This window comes from Lemur catta, chromosome 17 (assembly GCF_020740605.2).
Source record: "Lemur catta isolate mLemCat1 chromosome 17, mLemCat1.pri, whole genome shotgun sequence".
NCBI lineage: Eukaryota > Metazoa > Chordata > Mammalia > Primates > Lemuridae > Lemur > Lemur catta.
The window spans coordinates 40,631,198-40,653,776 of NC_059144.1; the positions used below are offsets into that span (position 1 = coordinate 40,631,198).

At 41.6% G+C, this 22,579-nt stretch overlaps 1 protein-coding gene across 2 annotated transcripts in view; it reads left to right on the top strand.

Annotated features, from left to right (window-relative positions):
• The window catches only part of ARFGEF2 (ADP ribosylation factor guanine nucleotide exchange factor 2), an 86,401-nt gene that overhangs the window by 29,972 nt on the left and 33,850 nt on the right, over nucleotides 1-22,579 (top strand). Inside the window, exons 8-23 of one of the 2 annotated variants that reach the window (XM_045529230.1) lie at nucleotides 693-844; nucleotides 2,739-2,869; nucleotides 4,118-4,352; nucleotides 4,937-5,036; nucleotides 5,775-5,914; nucleotides 7,791-7,899; nucleotides 8,974-9,157; nucleotides 10,853-10,964; nucleotides 11,508-11,713; nucleotides 13,479-13,563; nucleotides 13,663-13,834; nucleotides 14,471-14,622; nucleotides 15,699-15,827; nucleotides 16,906-17,064; nucleotides 20,156-20,303; nucleotides 21,503-21,602. In XM_045529230.1, the coding sequence (XP_045385186.1) occupies nucleotides 693-844; nucleotides 2,739-2,869; nucleotides 4,118-4,352; nucleotides 4,937-5,036; nucleotides 5,775-5,914; nucleotides 7,791-7,899; nucleotides 8,974-9,157; nucleotides 10,853-10,964; nucleotides 11,508-11,713; nucleotides 13,479-13,563; nucleotides 13,663-13,834; nucleotides 14,471-14,622; nucleotides 15,699-15,827; nucleotides 16,906-17,064; nucleotides 20,156-20,303; nucleotides 21,503-21,602 (2,314 nt within the window). The remainder of the gene's footprint in view (nucleotides 1-692; nucleotides 845-2,738; nucleotides 2,870-4,117; nucleotides 4,353-4,936; nucleotides 5,037-5,774; nucleotides 5,915-7,790; nucleotides 7,900-8,973; nucleotides 9,158-10,852; nucleotides 10,965-11,507; nucleotides 11,714-13,478; nucleotides 13,564-13,662; nucleotides 13,835-14,470; nucleotides 14,623-15,698; nucleotides 15,828-16,905; nucleotides 17,065-20,155; nucleotides 20,304-21,502; nucleotides 21,603-22,579) is intronic. The other variant, XM_045529231.1, reaches the window with a different exon arrangement.

Here is a 22,579-nt window from a genome sequence, read left to right on the forward strand (position 1 = left end):
ACATAATAGGCACTTGATAAGTATTTGTGGAATGAATATATGCTTTGTAGAGCTATTATTGAAGATTGTGCTCAGTAAGTTGTTCAATGTCCCTTATATATAAAGATACACATCATAAATTCCTCCTAGAGGAATTTCCTTGTTCTACTGATCATCAGATATGCTTTCCTTCATTAAATGATGAAATCTCTTTAATTCTTTCTTTAATTCTTTCCCTTTTTCACATGGCTGCCAGGAAGCTCAGGTTTACATTTTTCTCTGTGACTAAGGTTTTCTGTTATAACTGGCTCTTCTCTGATTCCTAACTTAATGACACTTTTTAAAAATCTGTGCTTTTCATGTTTAGCTGCTTCTAATCTTTTTCAGAAGTGAATGGGGGTGGGCAGGGCTGCTGCACTGCACAATTCTGGAGGCACCATTGATATGGATTGCAGTATGAATGAAGCCCCTTGGAGAGAGTTGTGCATTGCTGTGGCCCTGGCAGTGGAGCTGTGGATAACAAGACACTCACAAAACTTAAGCTCCACTTTGGCCAAGCCTTTTCCAGTCATATTTCAGTCATAGGCCAGTGGCACAGGAAAAGGGGTAAAAGCAACAGCTGGGGGGTGGTGAATAACTTCCTTCTGATGTCAGCCAGTCTTTTAGGAAAGTACAGCACTAACTTGGCTATGACTTTGCACTTGTGTTTTAAGAAGCAGTGGAAAAGCATGGTCTGACAGAACCTGAGAGGGTTCTGGGCGAACTGGAGTGCCAGGAATGTGCTGTTCCCCCCGGAGTGGATGAAAACTCACAGACCAACGGGATAGCAGACGACAGGCAGTCCTTGTCATCAGCGGATAATCTGGTATGTTGGTGATCAGACACAGTCCCATTTTTGCTTTTCTAGAAGATGGCAGGATTAAATCTTTTATCAAAAGAAGCAAGTAAAATAAGCAAGCCCTATTCAGTTTTCTGTCACACAGTCCTGGCCTCATGTTTGTATTAGCAGATTCAGTTCTTGGACTGTGCTAATGTTGGTTTATATGACATTGTTATTAAACCCTGTTTACTTAGACTTTTAAAAACTTTAATTTCTTGCCATTTTTCTTCTCTCTCAAAATAGTATATATATTCATTACAGAAAAGCAAGAAAATATATAGTTCACTATTTTTTTCTCTGTGTTGGGAAAGTCATCCATAATCCCATAACCCAGAAATAACCCTCATTGACAGTTTAGGTCCTTCCAGATTTTTCTCTCTTTCACATATTATTCCACTTAAAAGGAATGACGCAATATATGTGCTGTGTTGCAACCTGCTTTTTGAACTTCATGTGTATTATGGACACCCTAGATATGTCTGCCACATTATTTTTTAGAGGTAGCTTTATTGTTCTCTTGAAAATTGTACATATAAACATTTGAAACAGGAATTTCCCCCCAGACTCCACTTTCTGCATCTTGTCACCTGTTTTTCAACCTTTTTCATTATCAACTTCCCCTCCACCAAGGAATTGGTTTAGACGTTTTATTCCCCAGTTATCACCCCCCATAAAATGTTAATGCCACTGATAAACTGGATATCTATATACTGTTTCTATATCTGCACTTTATGCATCAAAAGAATAAAGCTTTATTCACCCCTACTCCAAGAGCCAATTCCCCATTAAGACTGCACTTACAGGGACACACTTAGATTTATATACTAGGCTGCAGTTTGCTGCATTCACTCAGCACTAAATCATGGATATCTTTCCATACATCTTTCCGTAGTACGTAGAGATCTAACTAAACTTTTTAATGGCCATGTAAAATTTCATATGGATTACCATAATCTATTAACCAAGTCCCTATTAGGATTTTAAATTATCCCAGTTTTATCACAGGGAACAGTTCTATAATGAATATCCTTATAGATAAATCTTGTGCACATCCTTAATTCTCGATTAGGGATAAATTCCTGCAACTGGTATTGCTGGGTCAAGACTTGAGAGTTTTAAGACTTCTGATCTTAACACAAAATTAGCCTGTGAGAGGCATTACTTGAATCCCTGCCTGCTTCAGGCTCTCAATGCTCCTCTTCCCGTTCCCTCATTAAAAATGGGCAATAGCATTTATTCAAATCTTTGCTAGTCTGATAGGAGGAGGACCCTGCCTTAATGGTCAGTGACAAGGTCATTTAGGTTTATTTGTCATTTGTATTTCTTGATGAATTGCTTACTCATTTTTTGCCTGTTTTTCGTTTGGGGGAAGAGTTTTTATATTTCCTTAATGAATCGTAGGAATTTTTGTATGTTGAGAATATTAATCTTTGTTATATGTTACAAATATTTATTTTTTATTTTTATGTTTATTTTTAAATGGGATTTACTTTTTTAGATAAATAAGTTTATTTTATAATGCCTGTCATTTTTTTTTCATTTATCCTACAAAAGTATTCTTAGCAATACCGTTCTTACCCAAGCTAATATAATTACTTATATTTGTTTTAGTTTTTTTATGATTTAGCTTTTGATCATTTATCATTTTAAACCATCCATACCAACTTTTTGAAGGACAGGGAACAAAGTTTTAGCATTGCTGTAGTGACTCCCCCATAGCTCCTATTTTGCCATATTCACCCCTCCCCCACATCCCTCACTTCCCCATTGAATAAATACAAGAATTTACATTTCCATGAAATAATTACATTTCTTATTTTTGAAAAGAGTTCTTTTGTTTTGCACCTTTGGTTTTTCTTTTATTTGTTTCTAATCTTAGGAATCAGACACCCAAGGACATCAAGTGGCTGCTAGGTTCTCTCACATTCTGCAGAAGGATGCCTTCCTTGTGTTTCGCTCCCTGTGCAAGCTGTCCATGAAACCCCTTGGTGAAGGCCCCCCAGATCCAAAGTAAGCAGACGGCAGTTCTTGGCTGTCTTCAACCCAGTGATCCAGGAGCATATGGTACTGTGTTTCATATTCCCGTTGTTCCTAGAAGTCCCAGTGCCATGTCCCTTTGTTGGTGTAAGTGTAGGAATTTATTTAGCATGACTTTGCAACTTTTCAAACTGATGCAGTCCCTACAGTCCTTTTATACTTGCATATTGAATTGTCTCTCTATTCCTACCAACCAAGATTTTGCCTGGTTTTGTGGGTTTTTTGGTTCATATGCTGAAAACAGTCAGTATATTGAATATGTACCCTCTTTTTACTAACCAGTATATTAAATGTCATGACATGGAGTGGAGAGGGACAGGATGCCTGCAGTCCTCAGTTCCCTGTTCTATTTGGAAGCCTCTACTTCGTGGAGATGGATTTAAGGCCCAGATTCAACATAGGGAAGCCAAACATTTCTTATAGTAAACAAACTATTGGAAGGATGTCAGCGCTGTGGAGTGAAGAAAGCAGAGGCTTCAGGGCCAGAGAGAGCTGCATTTACGTGTTGGCTCCTCTTCTCCAGCACTGCTCCCTGGCTGTATGAGTTACCGTACTAAGAAATGGGAATATGGGAAAATCACCTTACAGGATTGATGAAATAAAATGATACAGGTGTTGTCCTGAGCAGAAGGCCTTGTACTTTATAGTCACCATTGTTACTGTCATGGTTAGCGATCAATAATTCTCAGTTCTTCTATTGAGAATGCCGCTAATGTTATGATAACCATTAGGAAAATGGTTCATGAAAATTTTCCATTTGTTACCATCCCTGAACGTGGAGGGGTGGGGCGAGAGTATTGTGAGGCGGGTGGATAAAGGGTACCATCTTCACAGTGTATAAAGATGGAGTAAGTGGGACAGTGTCTCAGCCTCAAGTGAATGATGTGAAGTCATTGATCCCATCAGTGCAGTTGCAGAACCTGCTCCCCAGTGTTCACTGACACTTATTTTACTCCTGCTATATGTCTCTACTTTGTGGTGGGGAGACACAAAAGGAATAGGAGTTGGCAGCTCTTGTCCTCCCAGGGCTGGCAGGATCCAGGAGGATCTCCCTCATGCCATCTGCCCTCATTCTCCTGACATTGAGGTGCTGTGGCTAATTCTTAATTCATTGGCTTCTCAGAAAATTCTGTTCACTGATAGAGGAGCAAGGCCTTCTCAAGAAACATACCATTTTACATTTTCTCTTTTAGCGCTCGTTGTTTTCCTTGTCTTTGCCAGATCCCATGAGCTGCGTTCCAAAGTGGTTTCCCTGCAGCTACTCCTCTCTGTGTTGCAAAACGCTGGCCCAGTATTCCGGACTCACGAGATGTTCATCAACGCAATCAAGCAATATCTCTGTGTGGCCTTGTCCAAAAACGGCGTCTCTTCAGTGCCTGATGTCTTTGAGCTCTCTCTCGCCATTTTTCTTACTCTTCTTTCAAATTTTAAAATGCACTTGAAAATGCAGATAGAGGTATGGACTCCAATTTTTTTTTTTTTATTTCATGACATTCATACCAGATGAGTTAATCATTGGTGGCATATTCACTAGAACTACAGTTACACAGTCTACTTGCTGCTGCCCCAGCAAGTAAGAATTTCATAAAAAGTTATTGCCCCTAAATCTTGTGTGCCTTTCATTTTAACCAAAGGTTTAAAGAATGTGGTCTGTGTGCTGGGCTCAGCTTCCCTGAACATGTTTGTTTGGTCTGTAAATTGTTTGAAATAATTTGAATTAGTTGCCAAATTGAGAAATCCTATTTTACATGAAAATCCAGATTTCTGATTTCTCTCAAATAATCAGAACACGGGTCCTGCATTTCCACACGAAGTGAGAGGTCAGCAGCAGCTGCTCCCCTATTGGGCCCTGCCCTGCTGGCTGTCCCCACACTGAGGAGGCCCGGTGCTGTTCAGCAGGCCATGTGCACAGCTCTGCTCCTTCTGCCCAGGCTGCTTCATTTTTATTGTAGGATTGGCCTGGCCGCTAAAGATTTGGGAGTCTTTGAGCTCTGATTGAAACTATTAATTGGTGTCCTCCTTTGTCTTCATGTCATATAGGTCTTTTTCAAAGAGATATTCCTGAACATTTTAGAAACATCAACAAGTTCTTTTGAGCACAGGTGGATGGTCATTCAGACTCTGACAAGGATCTGTGCAGGTATTTTCACCCTGAGGGCGCTCATCCACTGGACTTGCTCAGAAACCCTTCAGATGCTCTAATTTGTTAAGACCCTTAACTCCTCCTTTCAGAGTTTTAGCAAGTATTGGAAAAATCATGCCAATTCTAACTTAATGACTAGTCCTGCCCCACCTCTCCTTTTTGAGAGCACGATCAACTCAGGCTGGTTTGCGTGGAGCTTTCTGGCTTTGGTGTTAAAAGTCTCACATCCCAGAAATCCCCTAATCCTAGCAAACTGGGACGCTTGGTCACTCTACCTACGAGCTAAACACTGTTTGTTAATCACAGGGCCCAAGGTTTTGGTGCTGCAAACCCTTGATTGGGTGCTAAGGTAAATTTGGTTTTACCTTACACCATACAATTAATTGTGTGGCTTCAAACTAAGGATGCCACTTGTCTGTCGTGAAACGTAATTTCATAAGAGTGACACAGCTTTAAGAGGTGGATCAGGCAGTTGTTAGCCCTTTTTTGATGAGAAAAGTGAGCCTTGGAGAGGTAGAATGAATTGTCAGAAATTTCAGTTAGTGCCTGGGCAGGCCTAAAATCACCCACACACCCCCGCCCCCAGCTTCCAACATACATTTCTTGAGTGAGATGTGGCTGCCTGAGTCAGTAGTTCACTGGGGAAAGTTTTAGGCAAACATCTCATTTAGTAAGAAAACATAACTGCTGTTTGTCTTTGATCAAAATTTCTAATACTTGTATGTTATTTTCAAGATGCCCAGTGTGTTGTGGATATTTATGTCAACTACGACTGTGATTTAAATGCTGCTAACATTTTTGAGCGTCTTGTAAATGATTTATCCAAAATCGCTCAGGGAAGAAGTGGACATGAGCTGGGAATGACACCTCTGCAGGTAAAAACAGAGGACACTCAATTACATTTAAAGTTCGTTTATTTCAATAAATATTTCTAGAGTGGCACCATGTGCCAGGCCCCGTCCTCGAAGCTGAGGATGCAGCAGTGAACGGAATGCACATGCACACATATGTGCTTGCACACACACAGTTCCTGCCATCATGAAGCGACAGTACAGAAGTAAATTGTCAGGTGGTGATGAGTGCTGCAGGGAAGAATGTAGCAGGGACAGCAGAGAAGAAGTGCTGGAGATGGGGGTGTTGTACTTCTTAATAGTGTCCTTGACAAAGTGACATTTGAGGGGAGACTTGTAGGAAGGAGGTTCATTCTCAGTCACCTTCCCAAAGATAGTGTAATCCCAGTCTTCCAGTATAGGCAAAGGAGATTGCCTGTTATCAGCAGATTGCCTTATTATTAGAGTGCCTACAAAGAAAATAGGACCCTTAACTTAAGGTCTCTGGGTGAACTGGGCAGAGGGTCTATGAAGCCCCCAGAATTATGTGTAAAATTTTGGTGTATGGGCATTTTTCCTAGAAAAAGCTCATAATTATAATTAGAATCACAGATCTATGCTGCGTAAGATGCTATTTTGAATCTAGATTATCTGCAACTCATGTTCAATTTCTTATTTAAGAAATGCTGTTTATTTTAAAAATTCATTATTATCATTTATTTACAGGGTGAGCCTTAAAATGGAATCCATTTTGTGTGTTAAGGGGATAAGCTGTATCCAGAATCTCTCATTTACTACATAATTTAATGTTCTTTTCTCTTTTTGTTCAGGGTCATTGGTTAAGACTCCTATTTTAAAAAATAAAATTTTTTAAAACCAAGTGGTAAAAGCAAGAATAAATAAAAATTTGTTCAAAGTTTTTTTTTTTTTTAGGCCAGGCGCGGTGGCTCACACCTGTAATCCTAGCACTCTGGGAGGCCGAGGCGGGCGGATCATTGGAGCTCAGGAGTTCGAGACCAGCCTGAGCAAGAGCGAGACCCCGTCTCTACTAAAAATGGAAAGAAATTATATGGACAGCTAAAAATATATATAGAAAAAATTAGCCAGGCATGGTGGCACATGCCTGTAGTCCCAGCTACTCGGGAGGCTGAGGCAGAAGGATCGCTTGAGCCCAGGAGTTTGAGGTTGCTGTGAGCTAGGCTGATGCCACGGCACTCACTGTAGCCTGGGCAACAGAGTGAGACTCTGTCTCAAAAAAAAAAAAAAAAATTTTTTTTTTTTTTTTTAAATTTTATTTATTTATTTATTTTTGGGAGACAGAGTCTTACTCTGTTGCCCAATCTAGAATGCAGTAGCCTTGTCATAGCTTGCTGCAACCTCAAACTTCTGGGCTCAACCAGTCCTCTTGCCTTAGCCTCCTGAGTAGCTGGGATTACAGGCACGCACCACCAATCTGGCGAAGTTTTTCATTTTTTGTAGAGATGGGGTCTCACTGTGTTGCTCAGTCTGGTCTGGAACTCCTGCCGCAAAAGAGATCCTCCCGCCTCCGCCTCCCAAAATGCTACTATCATAGGCATGAGCCACTGCACCCAGCTGAAAGTTTTTTTTAATTACACAAGCAATGAATGAAAACATCTTTTAAAAATTCCAACTTACATCGTTCATTTTAAGAAAGCACACATCCCATATTTTTGCTGCTGGAATGTTCGTAATGAACACCTTTAGAGATGTCCACAGTTTTTGTAATGTGTCTTTAATGCCTGTGTCACCTGTGAACTTTTCCTTGAGTGTGTTTCACCCTTAATAGCCCTGAATGTCAGTGATTATCTCATATCCTCACAGGATATGAGATGTGTAAGAGGCCTTTAGATGTGTATTCTCTTAACTTTTCCGCTAAGTATTCTGTCACTTTGTCCTTTAGGAGCTCAGCCTGAGGAAGAAAGGCCTGGAGTGCCTTGTGTCCATTCTCAAGTGCATGGTGGAGTGGAGCAAAGACCTGTATGTGAATCCCAACCACCAGACCAGCCTCGGTGAGAGAGTGTAGCTGTCACCTCTGTTCATAAAGGCTTCTTACAACTGCCAGGAAAAGTTGTCTTGGTGTAGTTGTCTTAGAATCGAAAAAGAACATTTTAGGCCGGGCGCGGTGGCTCACGCCTGTAATCCTAGCACTCTGGGAGGCCGAGGCGAGTGGATCGCTTGAGGTCAGGAGTTCGAGACCAGCCTGAGCAAGAGTGAGACCCTGTCTCTACTAAAAATAGAAATAAAAATTATCTGGACAACTAAAAATATATATAGAAAAAATTAGCTGGGCATGGTGGCGCACGCCTGTAGTCCCAGCTACTCGGGAGGCTGAGGCAGTGGGTTCGCTTAAGCCCAGGAGTTTGAGGTTGCTGTGAGCTAGGCTGACGCCACGGCATTCATTCTAGCCAGGGCAACAAAGTGACACTCTGTCTCAAAAAAAAAAAAAAAAAGAAAAAGAAAAAAACATTTTAGTTTGCTAAATACTTATAGTATTTAAAAGTTCTGCTTTTAGTAGATTAAATGTGGAATTTGCGAGGAATAGTGTGAAGTTACGCTGTAACTCTACTGTTCCAAATGGGGAGCCGATCATCCCAACTTTTTTAGTAGTCTTTCCTTCCCTTGCTGATTTGAAGCATCACCTTTATGATCCACCACATTCTCCTATGTATCTAAGTCTGTTTCTGGATTTTCTGTTCTACTGATTTTTCTGTTCTTACACCAATACCACACTTATCAAATTATTATAGCTGTATAAATTTTGGTACCTTGTAGGGCAAGTCCACCTGTCCATTGTTCTTTAAGTATCTTATCTATTTTTGCCCTTTTTCACTCTTTCATGTGAATTTTAGAATTAGATCATCAAGTGCCATGAATGAAGAAGTTGGTTTTTTTTAAGACTTCAAAAAAAAGGAGTTTTAAAGTGTCTGAGAGATATAATACTAGGGTTTCATACTTATGGTCCTTCTAGGACAAACTTGTTGCTGTTAAGAGGTCTGACAAAGGGAACCATGACGCCAGACCTACTCAGCCGTCTCTCTGTCCCATTAGCCTTTTTGGTTTCTTTTGCTTTTATGTCACTGCAGGTCAGGAGAGGCTCACGGATCAGGAAATGGGGGATGGGAAAGGCCTTGACATGGCAAGACGGAGCAGCGTGACATCTATGGAGTCCACGGTGTCCTCAGGGACCCAGACAACCGTTCAGGATGACCCGGAGCAATTTGAGGTCATCAAGCAACAAAAGGAAATCATTGAACATGGCATCGAGTTGTGAGTGTGGTCGCCACTCTGGTGGGATCTCCTGGGGCCTCTGACAAAGCCACATTTTCTCTAGGAACCTGGAACTGGCTCCTGAGTGGGAAATGCATATTACAAAAGCACCGTTTGTGTAGTTAATGCAGCCTTTGTTTTTCCCTTTTCCCATGAAGATAATTAAACCCATTTAGAAAATATATAAAGCAAGAATGTAAAAATCACTCCTGAGGAAATCACCATTATTAACATTTTTCCCCATTACGTATTATGAAAAGTTTCAACATACGGAAAAATTAATATTTGCCATATTTGTTTTACCTATGTATGTGTTTTTCTGAACCATTTGACAGTAATTTGTAACTATCATGATACTTCAGCCACACATCTTTGAAAAATAAGGACGTTCTCCCATATAGCCATAGCATCATCAGTCACTGGTAAATCTTTGTCTCTTTCCAGTCTTTTGCCCACATACACAGTCTCATATCCTGCCCAACTTTTGAATGGTTAACTCAGTAAATTCAAAGTTGATGTTATAACACTTATTAACTGAAAGAAGTATTAATCTCCTTATGCCAACTTTCACCACCCCACCTCCCCGCTCAGTGTATTCTCCCCACAGCAGCTAAAGTAATCTTTCAAAAACATAAATTGAGTCTCATCACTTTCCTGCCTAAAATCATTCCAGGTTTCCTGTTCTGCACCACAGCCTGACCCAGCCTCTGGCCTCCCTCACTGAGCTCATCTCCTGCTAGTACCCTGAGTCACACAGTGCGTTTTCAGTGCTTTGAACACCTCCAACTCTTTTCGCCATGGTGCTCTGTGCCTGGAATACTCTGGGCTCCTTTTCATCTCTCAGACTTGGTAAAACGTCTCTTCTTCAGAGAGGCCTTCTGTAACCACACTATCTAAGCAGAGTTAGTCTCTGTGCTTATGCCTGTGTGTGTCTTTCACGGCCCTTGCCAGTTTGTGCTTATCCATGAATGTCACTCACCCATGCAGGCCTGGTAAATATCAGTTGAATCTATATATTAGTTGGCTTTGCCTTCCTTTAACAAAAAATACAAAATAACAGTGCTTAAACCATGTATTTCTCTCTCAAGTAAAGGAAATCCAAAAGTGGACAGTCTAAGGCTGTCATGGTGGCTGTCATGGTGGCTCTTGTGGGATCGGGGCTCCTTTTATCTGCCTGCTTTAGCATCTTAGCACATCATTTTCATCTTCGGGTTGCTTCGTAGTCTAAAATGACCGCTGGACTACCAGCCATCCCACATGTATTCTGGAAAAAAGCGGGGAAAGGGCCAAAAGGGTATACCTCCAACCTGGGTCGGCTTTGTCTAAGGATCCCTCCAGAAGTACCCACATCACTTCTGCTCTTACTTCACTGGCCAGAACTCTGTCACGTGGCTATACTTTATTTAAGGGAGGCAGGGAAATGTAGTTTTCATTACAATGGCTGTGACTCATCTCAACGCCTAGGGTTCTGTTAGTGTTGGAGAAGGGGAGAATGGATATAGGGTGACAACCAGTGGACTCTGCTGGGTTAGAAATTGAAGGTGGGGTTTGGAAAAGCTACCGGGACACACAGGACCTTACCAGCTTATATGTGACGGCTTGTTCATAGTGTTCTACTGTAAACTCAAAAACCAGCTTTTTCAATCCTCCAGACTTTGAAATAAGCACCCTGTGTCCCATCTCTTCTTGAAACAGGTTCAACAAGAAACCCAAGAGGGGGATCCAGTATCTCCAGGAGCAGGGCATGCTGGGAACGGCAGTTGAAGATATCGCCCAATTCCTGCACCAGGAGGAGCGCCTCGATTCTGTAAGACTGGGGGTTTAGCTCTTGCTTGTGAGTTCTGTCAGGTGATTCTGAGCCCTTACCAGCTTTAGCCTCAGGATTGGCCGGCCCTGAGTACATTGTCTATTGTCCACCCCCTGGTTACAGCAGTCATGTTTATCCCTTTGGCCAGGGTTGCAAAAGCTCTTTCAAGGGAATAAAATGAGCCTCCCGGCAGGTGGTTGCATATTTGGTGAAACAATGTGAGAGCTCAAAATGTCCTTGACTGTTAGAAAGTGTTCTTCTGGCTGCCCAGCTGCAACTAACCTCGTTCCTGAGTGATTCCCATCATTCTTTCTGTTTTGAAGTCTCTTATGTATCCTCATCTTCCTCCATCCATGGCAGGATAGGCTGAATCTGGAATGCTTGGGTGGGTGGGCAGCTCAGGAGTTCCCTAGCTGTTTGGGTGGTTCAGCGTGTTCTGGGCATTTAGGGCTAGGGTGTTCTGATTCTACTCTTTGGCAGGTAGCTTTTGCTGTGGGTTCATATTTGAAAATTTCTGGATGTGAGTCAGTGCGTATGTTTCAGACCCAAGTAGGTGATTTTCTGGGAGACAGCACAAGGTTCAACAAGGAGGTGATGTATGCCTACGTGGATCAACTTGACTTCTGTGAAAAGGAATTTGTTTCAGCCCTACGGACATTCCTAGAAGGTTTCCGCCTACCTGGGGAAGCCCAGAAGATTGACCGGTTAATGGAGAAGTTTGCCGCAAGATACATAGAGTGCAACCAAGGGTGAGCACCATGTTTAAGTCTCTTCCACATCAGAACACTAAGCTTAATTTGTTTGAGGTTTAATCGTTCTAAATCTGTGCCAAGCAACTAAAGTTTCTGTTCACTATGTGCCAGACACTGTACTAAGGGATTATCTCATGTAAGACCTCACAGCAACCTGTTTGTGTCCCCCGCCCTGCCATTCTACAGACAAGGAGAGGTTAAGTACCTTGCCCAAGATCATACAGCTAAAGCCTATGCTATTATCTACTATAAAAGAGTAGTTTTATGAGTTCAGAGGAGGAAATTGGGCACTTCTTCTCTAATTAAGAACAGCTCCCTGATATAATATATGGGGTAGATCTCAAAGATTTTGGATTTTTTTTTTATTACATACTGATGAGCAGGTAACAGAAATGGCTACAAAACTAATAAAAATCACCAAAGGACGTGATGTTATCTTGGGGCCTTTTTTGATGAGTGGTTCGTGTTTTTGTAGGAATTGAAAGTAGGAAAGGGAACAAACCTTTATCAAACGCTGCTTGTGTGTAGGCCATGCATTTCATAAGTTACTTGCATTTCGCTTAATTAATGGTAAGCCTGGGAGTAGTATCCCCATTTTACAGGTGAGGAAACAGACTCTGGAACATTGAGCCACCTATCCAAAATTAATCAGTAGCAGAGCCAGGATTGAGTGTGGATTTGTCTAACTCGAAAGCTCACGCTTTTTCCACTGAACGTGAAATTAAGAATGTCTGAATATACTGTGAAGATGATGTGGAAATTGTTCTGTGGAAACATTTTGATAACAGTTTTCTTCTCAAGTCAACTTCGTTTTTATATCAATTGGTCCCAGTCCTCTGAGTAGATGGCAAGCTGTTCCCTGGAGATGGCAGGATTGGCAAAGGCAGCGTCTGATCATTTTAACCAAATGGACATAAGAATTCTCTGAAGACATAATTAGATGTTATTTACTTTAAATATATCTCCTGTGTGGACCTGGAAGCCTCATTCTGTTTTCCATAGTCACTAAATATGTAACCCAATTAAATCTCATATTAAAATGCAAACCTTTCGTTATGTTCTTCAAATGTTTCCCGTTCCCATTAGGGGCAATTTGGACAGACCAGGTTTTCTAGCCTCAGCTTTACATACACGATTGTACATCCACATGTTTTTGTCTGTCACCTCTTGCCTAAGGCAAAAAAGAAAGAATTCACCAGCTTATTGTTTAGAACAACATAAATATTCTCCTTTGTATTTCCATGTGACATTATAATGGATAACATACACTGTACATAACTAATAACTAAACAGCAGTTTTAGTGTTTCTGTCCAGTGCCTAGCAGGGTGCATGGCACAAAGTAGATGCTCTCAGGAGCAGGAGCAGGTGAGGCAGGTGAGGCACTGAGCGGGTGAAATGTAAAGAGGTGTCACTCTCAGTGTAGTGCAAGGGCACGGGCAGCAGCCAAAAGTGAGGGTCGCCTGACAGCTTGTGCTCACTTGCCTCACCCTAGTCTTGGTCCTTGATGCTCCTCAAGGGCCTTTTTAAAAAATTGATTTGAAACTACTTTATTCAAAGAAGCCTAGAATCCAACACAACATTAGCATTTTCTATACTCTGGGTTGTTAATTATTGTTCAGTGAGGATGAGAGCATGAAAACTCCTCTTTGGGATGAGGTGGAGTAGCCGGCCTGCTTTTAGTGAAGTATGTCCCCTTTAGCATTGTACCTTCCAAACCTCAGCGCCATGAATGCTCTTTACCTCTGGAATCTTTTCTTCCAGGCAAACTCTGTTTGCTAGTGCTGACACTGCATATGTCCTCGCGTATTCGATTATTATGCTCACTACAGACTTGCACAGTCCTCAGGTAACATATTTTAATGATTTGTATATTGTGGTGGCTAAGTATAGCTTGCTGGGGCAATTGGATGTTTTTAAAATGGTTTTTAATTTTTTTCCATTTCAGGTAAAAAACAAAATGACAAAAGAGCAATATATTAAAATGAATCGTGGTATCAATGACAGTAAAGATCTACCAGAAGAGTATCTCTCAAGCATCTATGAAGAGATAGAAGGCAAGAAAATTGCAATGAAAGAAACAAAAGAGCATACAATTGCAACCAAATCTACTAAGCAGAGTAAGGTCTAATGGCAAATTATTTCTGTTCTCATTTTCTAGTGTATCAAAATGCATGACTACTCTGGTGATAGATTTAATTTGCTTATCTAGATATCTGAATAGGAAATGTGATTATATTAATTACTATGATTATGTTCTTTCATAATATCTTGCTAGATTTGTGATTAGGAAAAAGAGGGAATTAAAATATGTAATCTGAGAGCTAAATTACCCCCAAAAATGTGTTCTTTAAAACTTTGCTTTAATTCCAGTAGTGATTGTGCCAACCTTGGTTCTATTCTATTCTTGATTCTGTTCTATTCTTAATTCCATTAGTTAAGGCCCCTGTGAAGTTTTCAGTTTCTTTGAGAGGCAGCAGAGTGTAGTGGTTTAGAGCGCAGGCTCTAGAGCCACAGTGCCTTGGATCAAGTCCCAGTTCTACTGCTTATTAGCTGTATGACCCTGGGCAAGTTACCTAGCCTCTCTGCCTCGTTTTTCCCATCTGTAAAATGGTAATAATATTATATTTGTAGCAGATTCATGGGATGGTTGGGAGGATTTGGGAGTTAATCATTGTACATCTTTTGAAATAGTGCCTAACACATAACAAATACTCAGTGAGTGTTAGCTGCTCTTATCATGCTCTTCTTTATAGATGTAGCTAGTGAAAAGCAGCGGCGACTACTGTACAATCTGGAGATGGAGCAAATGGCTAAAACAGCTAAAGCTCTGATGGAGGCTGTGAGCCATGCCAAAGCCCCGTTTACAAGTGCCACTCACTTGGACCATGTCCGGCCAATGTTCAAAGTGAGTATCCTGAGACGTTAGAGAGCCTGTGGCTAAGCCGGACGCTGGAGTTGGCCTGGAAGCCGGCTGGCGAGATTACAATGGTAAAGAGATTGAGGAGAGGAAAGGCCAGGTGTGGGTGCTTCTGTCTGAATAGTAACTAAAGCGAGTCCTTCCTGCACATCCTTTGATGATGCTCGGGAAGCCCCAGCACCAGCCATGGACTCTGAGGTCACAATGTCTGCGTTTGAATCCTGGCTTTGCTACTTTGTAGCTGTGTGACCTTGGTCAGGTTACTCAACCTCTCCCTCTGTTCATCATCTATAAAATGAGGCCACATACAGAGCTGCAGGAAGGATTAAATGAATTATTCAGGCAAAAGATAAAGGGATAGTTTTGTTGGGACATCTCACCTCAGTGGCCTTAGGTCTACTTTGTTACATGAAATTAGATGGAAGAAAAAGACAATAGTCTGAGGTCTCTTTTTAAAAGAGCTAGGAAATATACATATTCTATATACATAGCACAGCAGTTTTCTCTTAAGATGTTTTTATAGTAACTTTCAGTATTCTGTTAGGTGATCAATTCTAGATTTTTGTGACCTTTTATTTCCAAAGCAATTCACAAGGAAGTTGGAAGAAAAATAAAGTCTAAATTCTTTGAATTAAGAACCTTTCAGTAAACTGTTACAGAACAGAAATCATTTATAGGTTTTATTTTGCACGCCAACCTCTGATGGACAGTAGCTGCCTTGTGCACTGGGTAAAGAAGCATTCTCCAGCTTGATGCAGATTCAGTAGGGACTGGGATTTACTAGTGATGTCTGCCATGCACACAGGTAGATGTAGTTGTGGCACACTAGCCACATGTTAATAATCCTTCCTTTTTGAACTGTATGTTTAGTAAACAGTACATTTATAGTGATAGCTGTGACCATAGTTTAGGAGGAACTGTTTTATATTGTGAATGGAATAGATTGAAATAAAAGTAGCAGTGAACTTGGCATCCTGGCTGTTCCGGTGACTAACAACGTGGCCTGTAGGTGCTCTTTCCATGCTAAAACTCTGGATGTTACTAAAACCTTCCTTCCTTGATAGCTGGTGTGGACGCCACTGTTGGCAGCCTACAGCATTGGACTACAGAACTGTGATGACACTGAAGTGGCCTCACTGTGCCTAGAAGGCATCAGATGTGCAATCCGAATTGCCTGCATCTTTGGAATGCAGGTGGGTGTACGTCAGCAACGGTCCAGAGATACTAGTGGGTTGTGTTCTTTTAGATTTGACGAAACTTAGAAACTATCAGAAATTTCCAGTAAATCAAGAGTCTTAGAAAACTATTTACTCGTGCCCACTGAGAAGAAACCCATAGCTTTGTACTGGCAGCTCATTAGGGGAAAAAAAATTAAGAGATTTGGAATAAAATCTTCTTTAAGTGTAGGTGAGATCCAAGCTACTTGATTGGATTCGACAAAACAGCCTTCTTAGCCATCTGCCCAACTTTCTGGCTTTAAATATATGTTTAAAAATATCATTTTCCTTTTAAGATCAGATTTTATTACTTCCTGTCTTTCCAGTTCTTCTCTGGGGAAACAAGCAGTTCAGTGCAGTATGAATGTATCTGTAAACCTTTTGAGTCATGAAAAATTCAAGCAAATAAATGGACTGTAATTCTTACACTGTTAGGAGATCGGGAGGTTGTCAATCCCATGCATCCCTTTGCAAGTCAGTAAGAAGTTAAAAAAACTCAATCTTCTGTTCCCATTCTTTTTGCAGTTAGACATTTTCTTTTGCAGCAAGGCCACAGGCTTTGAAGTTAGACCATCTGGGTTTCAAAACCCACCTCTGCTACTTCTCCAGCCATGTGACATTGGCCCAGCTAACTTCTCTCCAAGACACCATTTATTTCTTCATTTGTAAACTTGAGGAAATACACCTACCTTGCAGGATTGTTGCAGATACTAGAATTTATTTTGGCAATCTTAGCACTGGAGAGAATGGAACATGGGATAGATAGGTTTGATTGAGGTCAGGGGAAAGGAGAGAGCTGCTTCTCACCCATGTGGTGTGGTGTGCAGGAAGCCTCACTGGGATGTTCTGATAGCCAGAGGACATCAACATGGAGCAACTGGCACGTTCATGTGCAGAAAGCCTGTCCGTGTGCATACAAAAGGTATCAGATAGGATTCAAAAGACATGATTTTTAAAAAGGTATCAGAGAAGCCCAGTAGACCAGCCCTACAGATGTGAAAATGACCGTGCTAAAGGTAGCATCACAGTGTCCTTTCTTGGGCTTCCCTTGCAGCTGGAACGAGATGCCTATGTTCAGGCTCTTGCTCGCTTCTCCCTGCTCACAGCCAGCTCCAGCATCACTGAAATGAAGCAGAAGAACATCGACACCATAAAGACACTTATTACCGTGGCTCACACAGACGGCAACTACCTGGGGAATTCCTGGCATGAGGTGTGTGTCCTTGAATTGCCTTTTCTCAGTTGGGGTGGCTCCTGGCATTTCTTTTATTCAGTGTTGATCTCTCAAGGTCAGTTCCATTTTTCTCGAAGTCATACCTCACTTTACCTTGTGTATCTGAAAGTCAGCCTATCCGGGGCCGTAAAAATCAGGGAGCTCAGATGCACCACCTCACGGTGTGCACCCCCACAGAGTGCACTTCTGTTGAGGCAACTTTATTCCCATCTTAGTGCCACTTTTCTCAAGTCCTCCTGCACCTCCTGGGAGTTCCTACAGTCAGTGTATAGACCTAAGACACAGCCAGGAGACTGATTTCTCTCCCAGTTGTATCTTTAAAAGAAATGGTCAGCATTCGCAATGAGCGTTAGAGTGCCAGTGAGCTTACGTTTTGATTTAACTAAACAGTGTTATAAGATTCTCACCTAAAGACATAGTTACACATATGTGTACAAAGATGTTTTAAAAGGACGGTCATCACAGTTTTAATTGGTCTAGGGAAAAGATTGGGTTAGAAACAGCTAGATATCCAATATCCCAACAATGAGAGATAGCTGTTTTTTTTTAAAAGTATGGGACAGCATTCATTAGAATGTTATGTGGCCATTTAAAATGAAGTTGTTGAATCAAGAGAGACAAGCAGACATTACGCACTCCCTGCTGGAAACGCGCAATGCCACCTAAGAAATGTTCTTGCCCCAGACTCAAACCTGAATGTCAGTTTACAGGAAGCGTTAGAGACAGAATCTGTGACAGATAGATGATGCCATGAGGGTGCATCCTGCACATTCTAGGTGTGACAGTCCCACAGAGCAGATGACTAGGTTTTGCATTGATTGCAAGAAAAATAATAAATGGAAGGGGGACCTATGGATTAAAAGAGACTTCAGAGAAAAAAGATAAAAATGATATGAAAGACTGTTATGGGAAGATGGTCACAGTACAGTAACTAAAAAGTTGTTTTAACACTGTGAGGCATCGTCCCTAGTGCCAAACATACAGAGAATGGAGTTTGAAAGGATTAAAAAGTGTTAACACCCTGAGTGATACAATCATAGAGGCTATTTGTTTTCTTCTTTTTTTCCTTAATTTCTAATTTTTCTAGTACCTACGTGTACTACCTTTTGTTTAGAGAGAAAACTGTGAAAGAGTAGAGATGAGGCCATGGAGAGTGGAGGGGACTGTTTGACCTAGAAGGAAAATTGCTGTCAGCCTCCGCCCCGTACGTATGTGGATCGAGTGGTCGGGGCAAAGGCTGCGGGGGTCTGGTCTGGGGGCTCCACCTCTTCCTGCCTACATGGCAGGGGCTGGTTACTTAGTTACTGAGCCCCACCTTCCTCGTTTGTGCAGCCTGCATGGGTTGTTTGTGAGAAGGAAAGGGGCTTACGACTGCCCTGGGCAAGTAGGAAGAACTCGGCAGTGTTAGCTGCTGTCGTCGTCGTCACCACGGCACATAGCTTTGTCCTGGTTTCCTTTCTCTGTCACGGTTCTGAGTAGTCCATGTTAGAAATTGTTGATTTGTGTGCTTTTTAAAAAAAATCATTTTCTATCTTCTGAGGAATCATAATACCTAGAGAATAAAAAAATAATTGCTTTTTCTTCTAGAACTTTTTTTTTTTTAGCCTGAGAGATATGACCAATGTGGGGTTCCTGCTGGTTGCCAAGTATGTGGTAGCATCTGGAAATAGTAAAAATGAAATTAGCCACCTTTGTGGTGGTCAGAAACTTTGAGAAATCAGCTTACAAGCAATAAGTGCTTGGTCTTTGCAGTATTATTGGCATTCTTGAGATCCCAACTATCCCAAGCTTCTGGAAAAGGGGAGGCATTAATAGTTTACTAGTAGTAATTTAATGGTATTATGCTGTGTGGAAAATCAAGGGATGATTCTCTTTGGAGGAATTAAATCCATTTCTCAGTCAAGAAGAAGGCAATTTCTAAGCAAAAATACTCGGCAGTGCTCAGTGGTGTAGTGGAGTCCTGTACTCTGGGACTGGATTGTAACATCAGCGTGAAAGGCAACATTCAGCTTTATTTAGTCACAAGTTCTCACAGAAATTCCTTAGAAAGGGTTTACTGGGGGCATCTGTGTGCCGTCCCTCAGTAAGTTTTGTGTAGCCAGCGCTTCCTGCAGTGGAAGTTGGGACTGACTTCTGTTTGTTTGGGTAGCTCCAGCAGAGAGAGGGCTCGTGTGCAGGGGCGTCCTCCAGCACCAGAAGCCCCCCGGGGCTGGGAGACAGTCTCATCCCCCACTGCATGCCATTGTAGGGCACATTCTTACTTGTTCAGTTAACCAAATAATAATTGCCAACTATTTTGAGTACTGGAGATTTAATAGTGATTAAGATGGAGTTAATACCCTCTTGGCACTTAAGACAGAGAACAAACAAACCTACGTACAGTATAATGCCAAAAAAATGGTAAGTGCTAAGGAAACAAAAAGTAGGACCAAGTGTGGTGATGGGGCATGTGATCTCGCATAGTCAAGGAAGGTCTCTCTGAGGGGCACACTCAGGTCTGAGCTGGGAATTGAAGGACTGAGCCCAGGGGAAGCAGCATCTCAGGCATAAGGAGCAGCTAGTGCCCATCAGCCCTGGTGGGACCAGAGATGGCAAATTAAAGGAGCAACATTGAGGCCAGCCAGGCTGGTGTGTTGGGTCTAGAGGGAGAGTGGAAAGGGAGGTGGAGGTGGCTGGTCAGACTGAATGGTGCACTTCCTGAGTGGCGTGTGGGTTGAGTCCCCTTGCTCCAAATACTTTTTTTCCCTTTATTAAGTATTTAACTAAATAAACATAGTTATGACATAACTCCATTGTGCCAATTTTTCTTTTGCTCATTTGCTCCTTTTTAATAGTTAAAAACTGCGTGGTTTGTCTTCAAGACCCATACTTGAAGAAGGGGCTGTGTAGCCAGGACTCTTGATGCCGCTTGGCCGGTGGATATGTCCTCTTGGGAAGCCATCCTAAGGCCCTTAGATGCTCTTCTCACCTTGAAACGCTGCTTGTTTCGAAGAACACTTTAATGACATTATAGTGCCCTTTTTCAGGCTGTGAAGTGGAAACTCATTTCTTCACACCTTCTTTCCATTAGATCTTGAAGTGCATCAGCCAGCTGGAGCTCGCTCAGCTGATAGGAACCGGCGTGAAGACCCGCTACCTATCTGGGTCTGGGCGAGAAAGAGAAGGCAGCCTGAAGGGCCACACGTTGGCGGGAGAAGAGTTCATGGGCCTCGGCCTTGGTAAGACACCAGGCCCCATGGCTGGCCGTCACGAATTTGCAAGTTAACTGGGATGACACCCTTCTTGTCTCGTCAGGACTGTCACGTAAACCGTCTCTTCCTTATGTGCCCGCTGCCAGTGTGTTTATGAATGCAAGTGGACGTGCTACTTCAGCTCTCTTAATTGTGATTAAACTGTTGAGTAAAATGTCTGTTTTACCAAAATCGGCAGGGTGCATTACTTTTATTTCTATGCCTATAACTATACTGGGGGAAGCCGTTTGCTTTGAAAAGGCTATAGCTCTAGTGCCTGATATTAGAGGGGTGTGTGTGTGTGTCTCTAGATTTTAGAGTAGGTTCAACATTTCCATGTTCATTTGGGGGCTTTTATTAAAGAGTATTCTTACGCAGGTAGAAATATTTCTAGCTATACATTGGATTGAGAGACTCTTCTGTCAATTATAATATAAATAACATAATAGTAACATACTGTAACATACTATAACATAATCATAATAATAACATCATAATAGTAAATAGAGCAAACAAATGTGCCAGGCCACATTCTGAGCACTCAGTTTATATATTGTAATTCGTTTAATCCTAATAACAACCCAATGAGATAGGGACTATCATCCTGCCCATTTTGTAATTGACAAAACTGAAGTACAGGGTGAAGAAATATGAGCAAGGTCACACTGCAAGGAAGTGGCAGAGGCAGGGTTCGAGCCCAGGCCGTCCAATTGCAGAGAGTAGGCTCCTGGTCCCATGTACAGTGGTTGGGATAGTATAATGGTTAAAAGCATGGACTTGGAAAAATACAGGTTGCGGTAGCACCTACTTCTTAGGGTGCTTGTCAAAGATGACGGGAGTGAAATCCTATAAAGCATGCCAAGCTGTTGTGTGTTCTGGGAGCTCTGGGTTAGTATCAGTTGATTCTAATTTGTTTTCCTAAATGTAGGCCTTTAGTACTGCATAGAGAAAGGGAGATGGTACAAATGAGGGCTTGTATAATAATAAAGATGCATACCAAATGCCAAAACATAAGTTTAATTTTATCGTCAGTGGTTGTGTGTTTGTTTTTGTTTTTATTTTTGTTTTTCAGCCTGGAAACTATTCTCCTTTATGTCCCTTGTCTCTGCATATTGTTACAACAGGATACTTATTGGAAATACTTGACTATTTTTGAAGTACTGTTGATTTTGTGCCTCATGTTTCAGGTAATTTGGTGAGTGGTGGAGTGGATAAAAGACAGATGGCCAGCTTCCAGGAGTCGGTTGGTGAGACCAGCTCTCAGAGTGTGGTTGTGGCTGTGGACAGGTAATGATTTTATTCTCCATTGAGGCTGGACTACCCAGCAGTTTGGCGTCCTATCTGTAGTTACTGGGTGTATAACAGATTCCTAATTTGTTTGATTATTGTAAGTATTGTCAGCTCTAGATTTCTTGAGCTTCACATTCATTTAAATTTTGAGCTTGAATGGCATTGTGACCTTTCAAAAAAATTATAACTTTAACATTGTGACCGATTATGTCAAAAATGAGTTTTTGCTTGTGCTAATGTTTTAAATTACCTTGTTTCTGGCTAGGCATGGTGGCCCATGCCTGTAATCCAGCACTTTGGGAGGCCAGAGCATAGTTATTTAAAATAACTAACTTAAAAACTTTGTCTATTTAATAAATTCAACATCCTGGCTTCCTTAGGGACAGTATATGTTGACTGGCTCTTTTCCTGTGAATAAGCCATCCTTTCTCATTTCTTTGCATGTCTCGTAAATTTTTTGTTGAAAACTGGATATTTAAAATAATGTGGCAACTTTGAATATCAGATCCTCCATGCCCCGCCCAGGGTTTGTTATTGTTGTCATCATTGCTATTTGTTTCTTTAGTGACTTTCCTGAACTAATTGTGTACAGTTTATTTTCCCTTTTTTGCATGTGGCTCCTGAAGTCTCTACTTGGTTAGCTTTAGTGGTCAGAGATTTCCTTAAATGCCTGGGACCTTTGTTAAGTCTCCCAGCTTTTGCTTGCTGAGGGGCTCTGTATACCTTTTGGGGGTGCTCCTTCAACACTCAGGCAAGCAATTTGCAACTCGGCCTTTGCTTTCACTTCTTGTTCTCATACAGCCTGAGGGTCAGCCTCAGATAAGGACTTACCCTTCTTGTGTCTTTCCTGGGTGTGCACAAAGCCTTGCACATGTCCTGGCTATCTAAGTCCCAGGAGTATGTCAGAGCTTCTCAAAGTCTCCTATGGATGCCTCATTCCCAGCTTTTCCTTTTAAGTTTTTGACCAAGTACTT